Source organism: Aplysia californica, unplaced genomic scaffold, assembly GCF_000002075.1.
Source record: "Aplysia californica isolate F4 #8 unplaced genomic scaffold, AplCal3.0 scaffold00446, whole genome shotgun sequence".
Taxonomy (NCBI): domain Eukaryota; kingdom Metazoa; phylum Mollusca; class Gastropoda; order Aplysiida; family Aplysiidae; genus Aplysia; species Aplysia californica.
In genome coordinates, this window is record NW_004797716.1 from 330313 (window position 1) to 344042 (window position 13730).

Below are 13730 nucleotides of genomic sequence, written 5' to 3' on the forward strand. Positions count from 1 at the left end.
GCGAGAGAGAGAGAAAGAGAGGGGTGGAGGGAAGACTAAAGTAAGGAAGTAAGGCAGACAGACAGACCAAAATATAAAGGTCGACAGACAGAAAGACAGATAGAGAGAGGGACAACCAGAGACAGAGATAGTGACAGAGATAGAGACAACGACAGAGACAGAAACAAAGAGTGAGACCAGGTGTTTCAGAAGGGGAGATGAGTGAAAAACTAGTGTCGGAAATACAATTATGTCAACTGTACAACGGACTATAGAGTGTAGAGCAAACACTCTTGATGTAAATGGAAAGACAAAGAGAGTGAGAGAAAGACAGACAGACAGACAGAGAGAGAGAGAGAGAGAGAGAGAGAGAGAGAGAGAGAGAAAGGGGGGGGTGGTAGGGGAGGGAAGACGGGGAGGGGGAGGCTATTTATGCTATGAGACCTCTGCATCTAACATCTGTCTCCGATACAAACGAATCATATGGATTTAGGGCCTCGAAAACTTTACAAAACGACACGGGTTCAAGAACGCCCAGTCTGAGATTCGAACCACAGCTATCCAATGAGTTACTGTAGTCCAGCATGATACCAACTGAGCTATCGTAGCGCAAGACAGACAAATATCAATCAATTAATCAATCAATCAATCAATCGGTCTATCGGTCTATATATCGGATCTATCGATCTATCTATCTATCCTTTAGTGCGGTCAAAATTTCGTGGCGCAACTTTTATCCTCAAATATTTTTTAACGTGAGAATCAATATCACCCATACTTTGCACAGCAGTTTATCTCAATCTGTCTTAACTTAATCATATATTTCCACAACAGTTGAGGCTAGATTTAAAAACTTTTCTTCATAAATTTATATAAAATACAACAAGTGACCTTCACGCAGAAAATGGGATTATTGTTCACAACACTTCCCGCTTCTCACACATATTTTTGTATACGCATCTGGTCACGTCACAGCTCACCAATGATACTTTTAAGTGGCAAAACTAGCTACAAGAAATTAATTTTATAGTGAACACTTTGTTGCACTAAAAGTTCTCAAAACACGCTTTCAATAAAGATAATCTAACGATTAGAAAAAATGACGGGCTTGCTTTTAAAAGCGACATCGTTCCAGCTGTAAACCTTTTATAATCAGAAGAAACCACCAACTAGGATTTTGTATAAGCATTTGTTAAGGAATTTTTTTAGAATACAGCTAACAGGTCTTTACAAAAATATTGATCTGTTAAGACAAATTGATACATGTCACTGTGTAAAAGCTGGAGTTTCTATGTTCGATAGTTGAGGAGATATAATTTAACTATAAGTACTTTTATATAAGTACTGTATAACTATAACTATAAGTAACTATATATACTTTTCAGATGTCGGTTTTTACGTTCCAACAACCTCTACCCGTGGACGCTATGTCCCACACGTACGTCTCGTTCCCGCCTCCCGGCGACTTCTCAGACATCTACCTGGCAATCGCCATCTACGGAGATACCACCATTGAGGTGATGGGAGTTTTCTTTCTTATCTGATCTTATCTTATCTTATTTTATCTAATCTAGTTTAATCTTGTCTTGTCTCGTCTTGTCTTAGTTTTAGTAATAGTGTTAAGGCACTTGCGACTCAAACAGGTCATATAAGTGCCGAAAATTGGAGGTGTTGTTAGATAGTAACATGCAAATTACAGGAGAAGGAGAGATATAGTAAGGACGATAGATGTTTGGTAGGAAGGAAGGAGCAAGCCACACCAGAGCACCTGCCACCCAGCCTCTTTTTAACATTAAGTCTACTTCGGCTCCGTATTGTTAACATAAGTTCGAATTGCTGTACGTGCATGAGTCTACGGCCTCCCAGAATTGGCCCCATAAAGAGAAGATACTTCGAACGTGCGAAATGGGTGAGGTACATTTTTAATGGAAAGTTCAAACAGTCTTTTTGCATGCATTTTTTCATTGTATTAAGTTTTTCTACCCCCCCCCCCCCACACACACACCCTTTTTAACACACACGGCTGATTGCTGTAAGGTGATGGATTCACAATATGTGTAACAATAATTTGGAAGTGACAGGTTTATTGCACAAAAAGGGGTGGAGGGGGTGTGGAGCGAACAGCCAAAAACAGTATAATGAAAATGGTGATGGGGTGACTGGTAGGATGGCGTATGCGCGTGTGTGTGTGTGTGTCTGTGTGTGTCTGTGTGTGTGTGTGTGTGTGTGTGTGTGTGTGTGTGTGTGTATATGAGTGTGTGTGTGGGTGGGTGGGTGTGTGTGTGTTGTATGTATGTGTTGTTGTTAATTTTTTCCGTCTGTGTGTGAATGTGTGGTATTGAACACAGGCATACATAGTTAGCTAGCTAGATAGCTAGACAGACAGACAGACAGACAGACAGACAGACAGACAGACAGACAGACAGAAAGACAGATAAACAGATAGATAGATAGATAGATAGATAGATAGATAGATAGATAGATAGATAGATAGATAGTTAGATGGATGGATAGATTACAATGAATTAAAATGTCATTTAAAATTATCTACAATCCTATTTCCTCCATTCTTCCAAGGTCCCAGATCAGTTGGCGAATGGAGACCCTGCTATCGAAAATAGCTACCTTCGTGTGCCTGGAGATGCAGTGAGCTTTTCTCTGAAACATGAAGGCTATCACGTCATCACTTCGACCAAACCCATCTCTTTGAGGAAGACCTCAAAAAGTCTAGACCACCCCACGATCAACTGGTGCTCATTCAGCCTAATCCCTAAGGCTTTCTGGTCACCTCGGTACTCGTGGAATCTCCCTGCTGACCTCTACTCGGACACACAAACAGTGACTCTCTACGTAGTCATAGACACGGGAAGCCGTCATCTTCTCAGAAAGGACGGGACACCACTAAATTCCCTGACATGGACTCCCGTTCTGATTGGCTCAGCGACTGCTCTCGATTTGTCAGGGTCGAGCCAAGTGCTGGCTGATTTTGGAAATCATGTGATTGACACCGACCTATCGGGAGTTCGTTTTACGGCCTATCTTTTCCTTAGTGGAAGCGGGAATTTCGCGTGTCAGTTTTTAGTGCAAGAGGATGAATGGGTTTGTACTTTTTGCGATGACTATTACCATTACTTGCTTTTACTTTTGACTTTTAAAAAAAACACTATCTTTTGCTTTTACTTTTATGCGCCAAGGGGAGTTTTCTACTCTGCAGCTCTGTCAATAGGGATAGTATAGTTTTTCAGAGTTTCTTTGACTCCCTCAACCCATCCTTTGCGCAGCGTACTTCTTTCTTTATAGTCTGAGTAAAAGCTATCATAGCATCAATAATGCGAGTAACTGTAACAACAATATTAATAGAAAAAGTAGCCTGTTTCTTTCTAATATAGGTATTTTTACATCCTTATCAACACAAGTTAGATAATTTAGGAGCAGGCTTCACCCTTGCCAATCAGGGCCAATCCGAACTGAGAGGGACACGACGCTCCAGGAGAAGACCAAGATACTGGATAAACATTCTCCCGACAGGGGAATCGAAATCATGTCTTCTGCGGATCACGACGGAGCGCATAATCTCTGTACCATAGACACCGTCAAAGATCTTGATAATAGAAAATTTTGATTATATAATACATTTTAGGAAAAGATGCTGTCTTCCTTGATGAGACTGGTCTTGCATCACTCATTTATATATGACAATATATTATATATATATATATATATATATATATATATATATATATATATATATATATATATATATATATATATATATATCATACTTGTGACTGTTCGTCACTTTGGTCGCCTAAAACTTCTGAACCACGTAACTTTCGAATTTGAAGAAAAAAAGCTCTGATTAAGAATCATTTAAAGGACGCTCTATTATATTAAGGAGTCTGAAAGTCAGAGTAGTTTAATTTTCAGTTTTTCATTAGTTTGTATCTAACCTTGGGAAAGTTCGTCTTCTTAGACGACAGACAGACAGACAGACAGACAGACAGACAGACAGACAGACAGACAGACAGACAGACAGACAGACAGACAGACAGACAGACAGACAGACAGACAGACAGACTGACAGACAGACAGACAGACAGACAGACAGACAGACAGACAGACAGACAGACAGATAGTTAGAATGGAGATGATTAAATTGGGGATATTGACAAAACTGTGTTGTCTGGTCAATTCTATATAAGCTGCCCCCCCCCCTCCCCTTGATTGACAACCTCAACGTCATACTCATACTAACCATTATTTTGAATCAACTCATTTTTCTGCTTCATTCCAACAGTCTGCAAGTCTCAGCGAGCACAGCCCACCGCACAGCTGTAACTGGCTGGGGTTAGAAACCGCCTCGTTGATAAAACAAGGGTTCGACGACGCTCCAGAGCCAACAAACAGCTCCTCTACCCCCGCCGGTTATGCAACTGCCACGACTGAACAGAATACAATACTGAACACAGAAAACAACGACAACGCTGTTACTGCTACTGCTGCTGCTGCTGCTGCTGCTGCCGATGCCGGTGCCGATGCCCCTGTGACAGAACTGAACATCACTGAAGATTTAACCCAAGCTCTGATCAGAGCAATACATGAAGATCTTATCGTAAACCCGAAATCAACGTCGACGAGCATACGCAAAAAGATCAGCATACCGGATTACAGGACATCCAGTATAGGAATCGGAACTCTTGGTATCGTGTTCTGTTCTATGGTTCTAGTGGCCGTCATGGTCGCAGATGCTGTTCGGTTTTTCTCATGGTTCCACAACTCTGTGCGTCATTAAAAAGAAGGAACGATGTTTTCAGTTCTGGGAAGAAGAGGTCGACGGTTCAGTTCAAGAAACTCATAACATTAATATGCTACATATTTTTTCTAAAATCGATTTCTTTCTTTTTCACGTGGCTGCAGATCTTTCTACGTCACATGTCTCTTCGATATGAGGATCGGACAGTTAATAAATAATTCAGCACATTGAAAAGACATGGGACGAAGAAGGTTCTGCGGCCATGGAAAAGTAAACCCAAAAAAGTTATACGGGTTTCTTGGGCTGAACCGTCTTGGTGGTCTTTGAACAAACCGCAGCCCCAGAATTACAACGTTCTGTAGGATATGGTTGGCCGTTTTGAGTAAAATATACTAAGACCATGAGGTCAGAAACTGTTCTATCTGCTTTATCAAAATCGTCAGATTATTCGGAGTGGTTGTCAAGATATTCAAAGGATTGCATTCGAAAAAGTTTGACATGACGGGAAACGAAAAATCTCTAACGCCACTTTTCGCTCCCCTTGAATTACAACGTTCTATTCGCTCAGTACCTAGTTTTGACAAACTTGACGTAAAAACTATCAGGTTTTACAACATTGTCAAACTTTATCAAATACAAATATTTTGATATCTTTATAACAACTTTGAATAATTTTACGATTTTGATTAATAAGATAGAATATTAATTGGTTTCTGACCTCATCGTCTTAGTAACTCAAAACAGCCAAATATGTTAGATAGAACTTTGCAATTCCGAGGTAGCGATTTCTCCAGACAAGGTATTGAGCAGATAGAAATTTGTAATTCTGAGGGAGCGAAGTGCTAAAAACGGCATTTTGAGAGGTCCCAGACAAACACACTACCTGCATTCATGGGTGGACATGTCGTGATGTTCCCTTGAACGACTTGACGACTGGAGCGAGTTGGGCGTAACTTGTCTCTACTGATTGTTTTGTTATTTTGTAAAAAGTCGAAAGGCCATGCTGTTCACATGCTGTTCTACTGTAACTTGTTAGAGAAATTTGTTGGATTTGCTTGTTTTGAAAAGGAGAACTCTTGTTGTTGTTGTTTTGTTTGCTTATTTGTGGGGGGGGGGGGGGGGGCGTTGGTAAGAGTTTTGTGGAGCTCACAATTGCATAAGGTCAATGATGAAATGAGCGCGAAGTGTTTTTCTTGAATGCAGCCGCACATGGTCACTGGCAGGGTGTTGCTGTGAGAAAAAACAAACAACATCAACAACAATAACAAAAATTATCCGGCACCCGCTGCATAGATGCGTCTTGCGCCTCCAGTGTTGAGGGAGAGCTATTCCACGACAATTGACAGGACATTTGGACTATATTTTCTTGCAATGATAACACTATAATTTAATATCAATTAATGTATTTCAATTTGAAATGGTCAGAATATTTGAAAGACATATTAAGAATCATATAAATGCAGTCATTTGTAAAAAGTACTTTATGAAAAGTCTGTGTCTTGGTTTAGTTTTGGTAACGGACGGGACAGAAAACATACCTCATTTATCCCTTCAGCTGCCAAGAAATGGCTTGGGGGAGCTATACTATGGAGAGTTTTTCTCTTACGCACGTCAGCGGAAGTTTCCCCTAACACTCCAACTGTTATCTCTTTCTACAAAAGAAAGTAAGACGAACAAAAAAATAAAAGCATTAAATTTTATCTTGACTGTTTGTTAGTGTTTGAGCGCTTAATTAGCTGCTTGCACTGTATGCTTCCTGGGAAGCTGGGAATGTTTCCGAATGTTCTGAGGTTTGCTGGAGTAATAATATTATACGTATGTATCGTGTAAAACTCATAACGATTGATGTCAATCAAAGGTATGAGCTCTACTCAATGCTGCTTGTTATTATTATTATTACAATTATTATTATTGTTATTATTATTATTATTATTATTATTATTATTATTATTATTTTTATTATTATTATTATTATTATTATTATTATCATCATCATTATCACCATTATCATCATCATCATAATTATTATCATTATTTTTATTACTATTATTATTATTATTACTAGTAATAAAAGTACCCGTTCTACGAACGGAATAATAATGAAGAATTATTAGGAAAGTTAAGAAGAGGAAAAAGACTGAAAACAGGAAAGAAACAAAACACAAATATTTTACCTTGAATTTATCCATGTAGCACCTCCTCTTGACTACCTCTAGGAGTAAGACTTCTTCTCCCTCTTCAAAGGCGTGGCATTTTCTCCTGAAGTTCCAGCTCAATCACCTTTTATAAAAAAAGAGTTAGGCTACATGACAATTGTTGCTTCCGAGAAGAACCTAATCTAGATTCTAGATCTAGCCTAGAGCTCGAAGGATTATAAAGACACAGGCCAATAATTGAAAGAAGGAGCCTTGGCCCATAGAAAGATCTAAGTTTAGAAATTCACATTTTTAACAACCGACAGACGTTACAGATGGCCTAGATTTCTAGATCTATTCACAGTAGGAAAAATCCACTTTCAAGAATACTTTCATGATTCTTGATCTCGATCTAGATTCACCTACAGTCTAGTTCTAGACTCTAGATCTATTCACAGGGGGGAAAATCCCCGTTCAATACTTTCATCATTCTTAATCTCGATCTAAGATTCACATAGATCTAGCTGATGACACCCTCCGTCACTCTCATCACCCTCCCTCTGTTAGTGCTTTCTGGCCTCCTCTATCTCTTCATATATATATATATATATATCTTTCTCTCTCTCTCTCTCTCTCTCTTTCTCTCTCTCTCTCTCTCTCTCTCTCTCTCTCTCTCTCTCTCTCTCTCTCTTTCTCTCCCTCTCTCTCTCCCAAGGTAGGGTAACAAACGAAAAAGTCACCACTTTGTAACATGTATTACTGCTTGATTCTTCTTCTCCTTCTTTTTCTTCTTGTTCTCCCTCCTCCTCCTCCTCCTCTAATTCCTCCTGCTCCTCCTCCTCCTCTAATCCCCCCTGCTCCTCCTCCTCCTCCTCCTCTTTCTTCTTCTGCTTCTTCTTCTTCTTCTTCTTCTTCTTCTTCTTCTTCTTCTTCTTCTTCTTCATTTCTCCTCCTCCCCCATCCACACCTACACCTCCTCCTCTTCCTCTTCCTCCTCTTCCTAAAGGCTTGAGACCGAAACCGGGAATTCCCATAAACTTACTTTATGTACAACTGAACACAAAATACACTTTGGCGCAGTCGACACTCCGCAGTGAATATACAATGTCGAAGCAAATAATGGCGATCGCTACAAATGGACTGAATTTAACTTAAACTGGGCTTTCTTCTTACACATTTCATCTTAATGAAAATACAATAGTGCAACACTACGTTTCAAGTTATGGGTACTGGCAAAGTTTGACATTTTTTAATTCCTTAGTTTTTGAGAATATACTGTTCGCAAAATTTGGCCTTAGCTCCATTAGTAGTAAGATTATTATTATTATTATTATTATTATTATTATTATTATTATTATTATTATTATTATTATCAGCATCATCATTATCCGGTGCCAGTAGTGTATTGGAGTAAGAAGCCACAATTAACAACTGACAAACGGGGAACGCTAGCTATCAGAATTTGTTCTTTTTTGTTTTTGTTTGTTTGCTTTGGTTTCAGATGTTGCATGTTTTCTTAATTTTTGGCTCGCGTGCTTTGTGGCAAGTCCTACAACCGATCATACTTGAAGTATCCACGAAATATCCCCTTGAGACGATATACCCTGGGCCTAGGCTCGGAGCTGATCTAGAATCTATTATTCAAGGGAATTCCCCTCATGGTTCAAGCATGCGCCAGTGCACGATTCATTATTTTTGTACCATTCAATATTTCTGCACAAGTGCGGAACAATAGCGTGAAAGAAAATGCCTATGTAAGAATAATATTATGGTCGAGTAATTTACCCGAGCGTTCAGCAAAGCAGCTTTTATAGATCTATTGATGCTGTTGCTTCGTGGTTTGCTGCACCAAGAACACGTCATTTTTTTAGCTATCTAGAGGCAGAAGAAGAAAAACAATCCTTCTTGTGTGCGCATGCCTCATAATGCTGTAGAGGGAAAACAGCTCGCTCCATTGACAAGTTGAGAGAACTAACCTCCCAAACAAAAGAGAGTCTCGCCTCTCCGTTACTTTCCTTTAACCAGCATGGAGATCCTTATCGAACTACCCGTTGGCTAGGCGTTCCTTGATGTATTTTACGTTGGTTAAAGTCTATGACTAGATGCAAGGCCCTGCAAAAACACAATTTTTTGCTGTTAAGCATTTGTCGGGGTTTTGCATCTAGCTGGCGACGTGTTCATGCAATCTTTGGGGGCTCTCGTGGCCTGGAGGTTAAGGTATTGGCCTCTCATTCCGGGTTCGAATCCGGGTAGCGACCGAAAAATTTTCTTCTCTAAAATTGTCTCCTTTCACCTCCTTTCCTGCTCTCTAGCAATGTTCTGTTGTCTGCTTTCATTTCCACTTTCTGCCCCCACCCCCTCACCTCCTTTGCCCCCTCCTCTGGGCTCCTGACTCTTTCTGCAGCCTTTCTACTGCTACTCCTTGGCTCCTCCTTACTGCTGTCTTTCTGCCACACCCCTTATCTTCTGGTAGGAAAGATCTACACCTAGCCTTCTCGGACAAGGGCAATAAATCTCGGAGGGCCCATGTGCAAGTTGCGCACGTTAAAGATACCTTGGTGGTCTAAAATCGATAAAAGTAGGCTTCGGCCGCCACCCGGGCAAAAATTCAAAATTTCCTACCAAATGAAAATATTAGGTGTGTCCCGCGCGCTCATATGACCTTTTGCAGTTGCGAGCGCTGTAAAACACTTTACAAAAAAAAAATTAAAAAATGCAATCTTTTTTTCTGCTTGCTCTTACGCCAATTCTAACAATTGATATCATTTTCTTTGTTTTACCTAACACTGTTACTGAACAAGACTATCTTGGCTCGATGTTCATTGCTTTCTGCGGCGGATTGTTCGTGAGTGCTCTGGTGCACTTTTCTCCTTCTTTCCTATGAAACATGTATCGTCCTGATCTCTCCTACTTTTTTATGCATGTTACTCTCTTGCACATGTATAATCTCTGATCTTCGGCGTTAATCTTTCATATGAACTCATAGTGTTGCAAGTGCCGTAAAACTCTAATTAAAACTATTATCTTCTGAGCACTATCTTTTTGTTTACTGTGTGCAGAAGGTACGGCTTTGTCAGCATGTAAAGGAAGGATTGTGTTTCGTGATGTCAGTGGCGAATGAATTCTTAGGAAAAAAACAAATGTTGCATCTCTGAAGTAATCGAAGAAAACAAGGCAGAAAAACACTGCTGATTTCATCAAGCTAGCATTGTTCTACCACACCCAGAAGACATAATTTTTTAATAAGTTTCCTGAAGCAGTAATTCAAATTCGAACCTGGAGATTGTGATCTTTCATTTGCTGTTATTTTTAAAGAATTCTTTTTGGATCAAAATTTGACCTGGGTACCTGTGCACCTATCATTATTTCTGCACCAGTGCAGCCCAATTGCATAGAAACAAATTTTGATGTTTATCACGACATTTCTCCACACCATGAAAAAACGATCACGTTGACCTTGCACCTCGCTGATGTCACAACCAGAAGACGGATATTTATATTGTAAGGTGCACCAAAAGTGCTGTCACGTGCGTAGGTAAATTCATAAATAAGCTAGATTTTTTTATTCCGACAGACGAACACGAACCAGCTATAGATTCAAAAGCATTACAAACGCATGTGTACGCAATACACAAGACATCAGTGATCGATAACCCGTCCAAAACTTAACTTCAGTCAAGTATAAACAAACAACAATCTGTTTAAGCTCAGTGGCATCATAACAGTAGGCCTAGCGCAATTCATTAAACCAAAAAAGTGCGCATTTGTGTGCTTATGTGTGGGAGTGAGAGGGGGGGGGGTGCTAATTCTATTGGAGGGAACAAAGGAAGTTGTTTGCCAGAAAGGATAGAATGAATTTTTCTAGTGCAAGCTATATTAAACACTTTAATCCATCAAAATAGAAGAATGTGGGTGTTGAAATTTTAAACATTTTTCGTATTTCTGTTACGTTTGGTAGGGTGATCGGTTTCTCCACAACGGTGTTGCTGGCTAGATGTTATGGGTTTATCGTTATGACCCAGAAAATGAAAGACAATCCTTAGATTTTTGGCAAAAAGATTTACCAAGTCCTAAAAGGTTCGAAATTGCATAAACTGGTGGGAGAGTGCTTGTGTCTTTGGGTTTGTTGTTGTCGTTGTTATTATTATTATTGTTGTTGTTGTTATTATTGTTGTTGTTGTTGTTATTATTGTTGTTGTTGTTGTTTGGTTTTTTAAAATCATTTTGAAGAAATAATACAGATTGAATTCTTGTAGCAGGATAACACTGTCAACTCGGATCAATATGTTTGGGACTTCTGGAAAACTTCGATCGCGTTTATTGAGTTTAGCATGGCAAAACGTATGCTATTCTCCTTCACGGCAATACTTGTCCCCACACGAGATTAAAGGCTTAGAGAGCCATAATGCGACTCAGATTGCATGAGGTTTAGCGACATCCATTCCAAAGCCCATACCTGAAATTGTCTCTTTCGAATTTTTAACTTTTTCCGAAACGTAATCAAATAACACTTTAAAAGGAAATCAATACAACGATGATTCGGAATTCGAAGCTGGTGTATGTACGTGGTGCAAAGGCAAAAAGAAATGTTTTCGCTTACATGATACAGATCCCTGCAGCCTGTTCATTGGTACACCCATGTGGACAAAGATGGAGATTATGGGGAAAATTAAAGAAGCATTGAGACATCTTAAGCTTCCCTTTAAAGTTACTTGAAAATTTGGCCTCATATTGCTTCAGTTCACTATACACGCACATCAGACTCTTGGGATGGCAAAATAACAAGTCTCTGTGACAGGGTATATAATATCGTATGCAAATTGGCAAAATGTACTGTGCCTAAAATTTTGATTTTAAAACAACTGCAGTTTTTTTGGTCTGTGGTACCGGGGCATGAGCTAAAAAAAATTATATTTTGTCCAAATTCTAAAGATGTAAAAAAAAAAAGAGCAAGACAAAATGCATACTTTTGCTACAGTTAATTCACTCTTCCCAATACACGAAGTATTGTCTATTATCATTTCAAATTTTTAAAAAATAGTCATCGCATCAAGTCCTCTTTCCGCTTTCTGCCACAAAATTAAGAGGCTGCTTAGGACTTAGTTTCCAGATGCTTCCACTTGTGTGGATTAAGAAGAAAAACGAAAGGAAAAGGTAATGCACGTTTAGTTACATAGTATTATAAAATGGCATTATATTATAACACTGTTCAATACCCCTTTAGATATAGTTAATGGACGCCTTATGTTTGGAAAAAAGATGGCAAGTCTCTGTAGTATAACCATTCCCTCAGCACCCTGTTCACCAAATTATAATTAACTCTCACTGTATATGCATACATCATAGGTATATGTCTCTCTCTATCTCTCTCTCTATTCCCTTCTTTCCAATCCGCATACTCTTCGCTGTGTCTTTCTATCGCTATCTGCTTCTGTCTATGGCTATCTACCTATCTGTTTACCTTCCCCAGCCCCATAACTTCATATCATCGCCGTCTTATTCATTGCCCGCCACTAAGCCTTTCATATCTCGCCACCACCCCCCCCCTACTGCCCCTCCCGCTCTCTCATTCCCTCTCACGTCTCTCTCTCTCTCTCTCTCTCTCTCTCTCTCTCTCTCTCTCTCTCACTTTCTCTCTCTCTTTCTCTCTCTCTCTCTCTCTCTATCTATCTATCTATCTATCTATCTATCTATCTCCCGCTTGCTCTCTAGTCATTTCTAACCACTAAAACATATTCAGCCAGCATTTCCACAAAATTGGCTTTTTAAAAATGTAGGAATTGCTTCCAACGTTAGCAATGGAAGTAGATCCACCAATAATGGACGAGACTGGGAGGATTCAGACATAGGGTACTTGATTCGGGAGTTTGAGGTCGCTCCCCCTGAGGCGAGGGGATACAATATTCTGTGTAAATTGTGCCCTCTCGATTTGGGCTCGAGGATCCTGCGCCAGAATCTCTCCAAGCTCAATCGGACTCGAAAAGATTACTAGGGGCAAAGGATCAGGGAGTAGAATGCTGCAATTGTAAAGATCATAATCTGCCAACTTGCTATTTACAACCCGCTTACAAATACCCCCAACATACCTGCCACTATACTGTCTTCCCACTTAGCTCCTCTCTACACTTGTCTTGGCCCGATAGAATAGGCTAACACTAACGATGTCACCTTAGCAGAGACTGAGCCCACCATTTCGGAACTTCATGGTGACCGTAAAGATGGTTCAAGTAGGGAACGGGATAGAGGGTGCCCACGTCCCTCGTGACTCATTGGAGGAGAGGAAGATAGGACTAACGCTAACAGTACTTAAACGAAATCCCTCATCATGACTCATCACCACTATTAATGTTAAAATCATCACCTCTCTCAGATCAATGACTTACATCTATAATCCTGGAATTTCTATCCGCTATTACAGTTAATTGATATACTAAGTATGCATATAATACACTATTGGACACAATCATATGCACTTTTTTCTACTAATCAGATGGCGTCAATCTCATATAAATGGGCAAGGGGGAAAAAAAAAATTTTAAGGAGAAAAACTTTTTTTTCTCAAATATTTGATTGTAGACGGCTTCAGATTCTGGTTTGAAATATGTGTTTCACAGATGGTAGGCCACTAGTGCAACCCACGCTATACGTATATATCGTCGAGACGCTGTTAAATTGTAATAAGCCTAGACAGCCAAATTTAAGAGGAAAGATTTTTAAAAATTGTTTAATTATTTTGATATTTGTACCAGCATTATGTATTCTGCATTGCTTTTTCGACATTTAGACTTTGAATTTAGACAGAATATATTTTGTGCCCATGCAATCGATACCACAGACTAAGAAAATGCAATTGTTTTTATAAA

The 13730-nt window shown here is 39.5% G+C and overlaps 1 protein-coding gene across 1 annotated transcript in view; it reads left to right on the plus strand.

The window, feature by feature from the left end:
- Nucleotides 1–4785, plus strand: part of LOC101856677 — a 15099-nt gene extending 10314 nt beyond the window's left edge. Inside the window, exons 4-6 of the mRNA XM_005105004.3 lie at nt 1365–1496; nt 2557–3078; nt 4277–4785. Coding sequence (XP_005105061.2) covers nt 1365–1496; nt 2557–3078; nt 4277–4771 — 1149 coding nt within the window. The 3' untranslated portion in view covers nt 4772–4785. The remainder of the gene's footprint in view (nt 1–1364; nt 1497–2556; nt 3079–4276) is intronic.
- The last annotated feature ends 8945 nt before the right edge of the window (nt 4786–13730 follow it).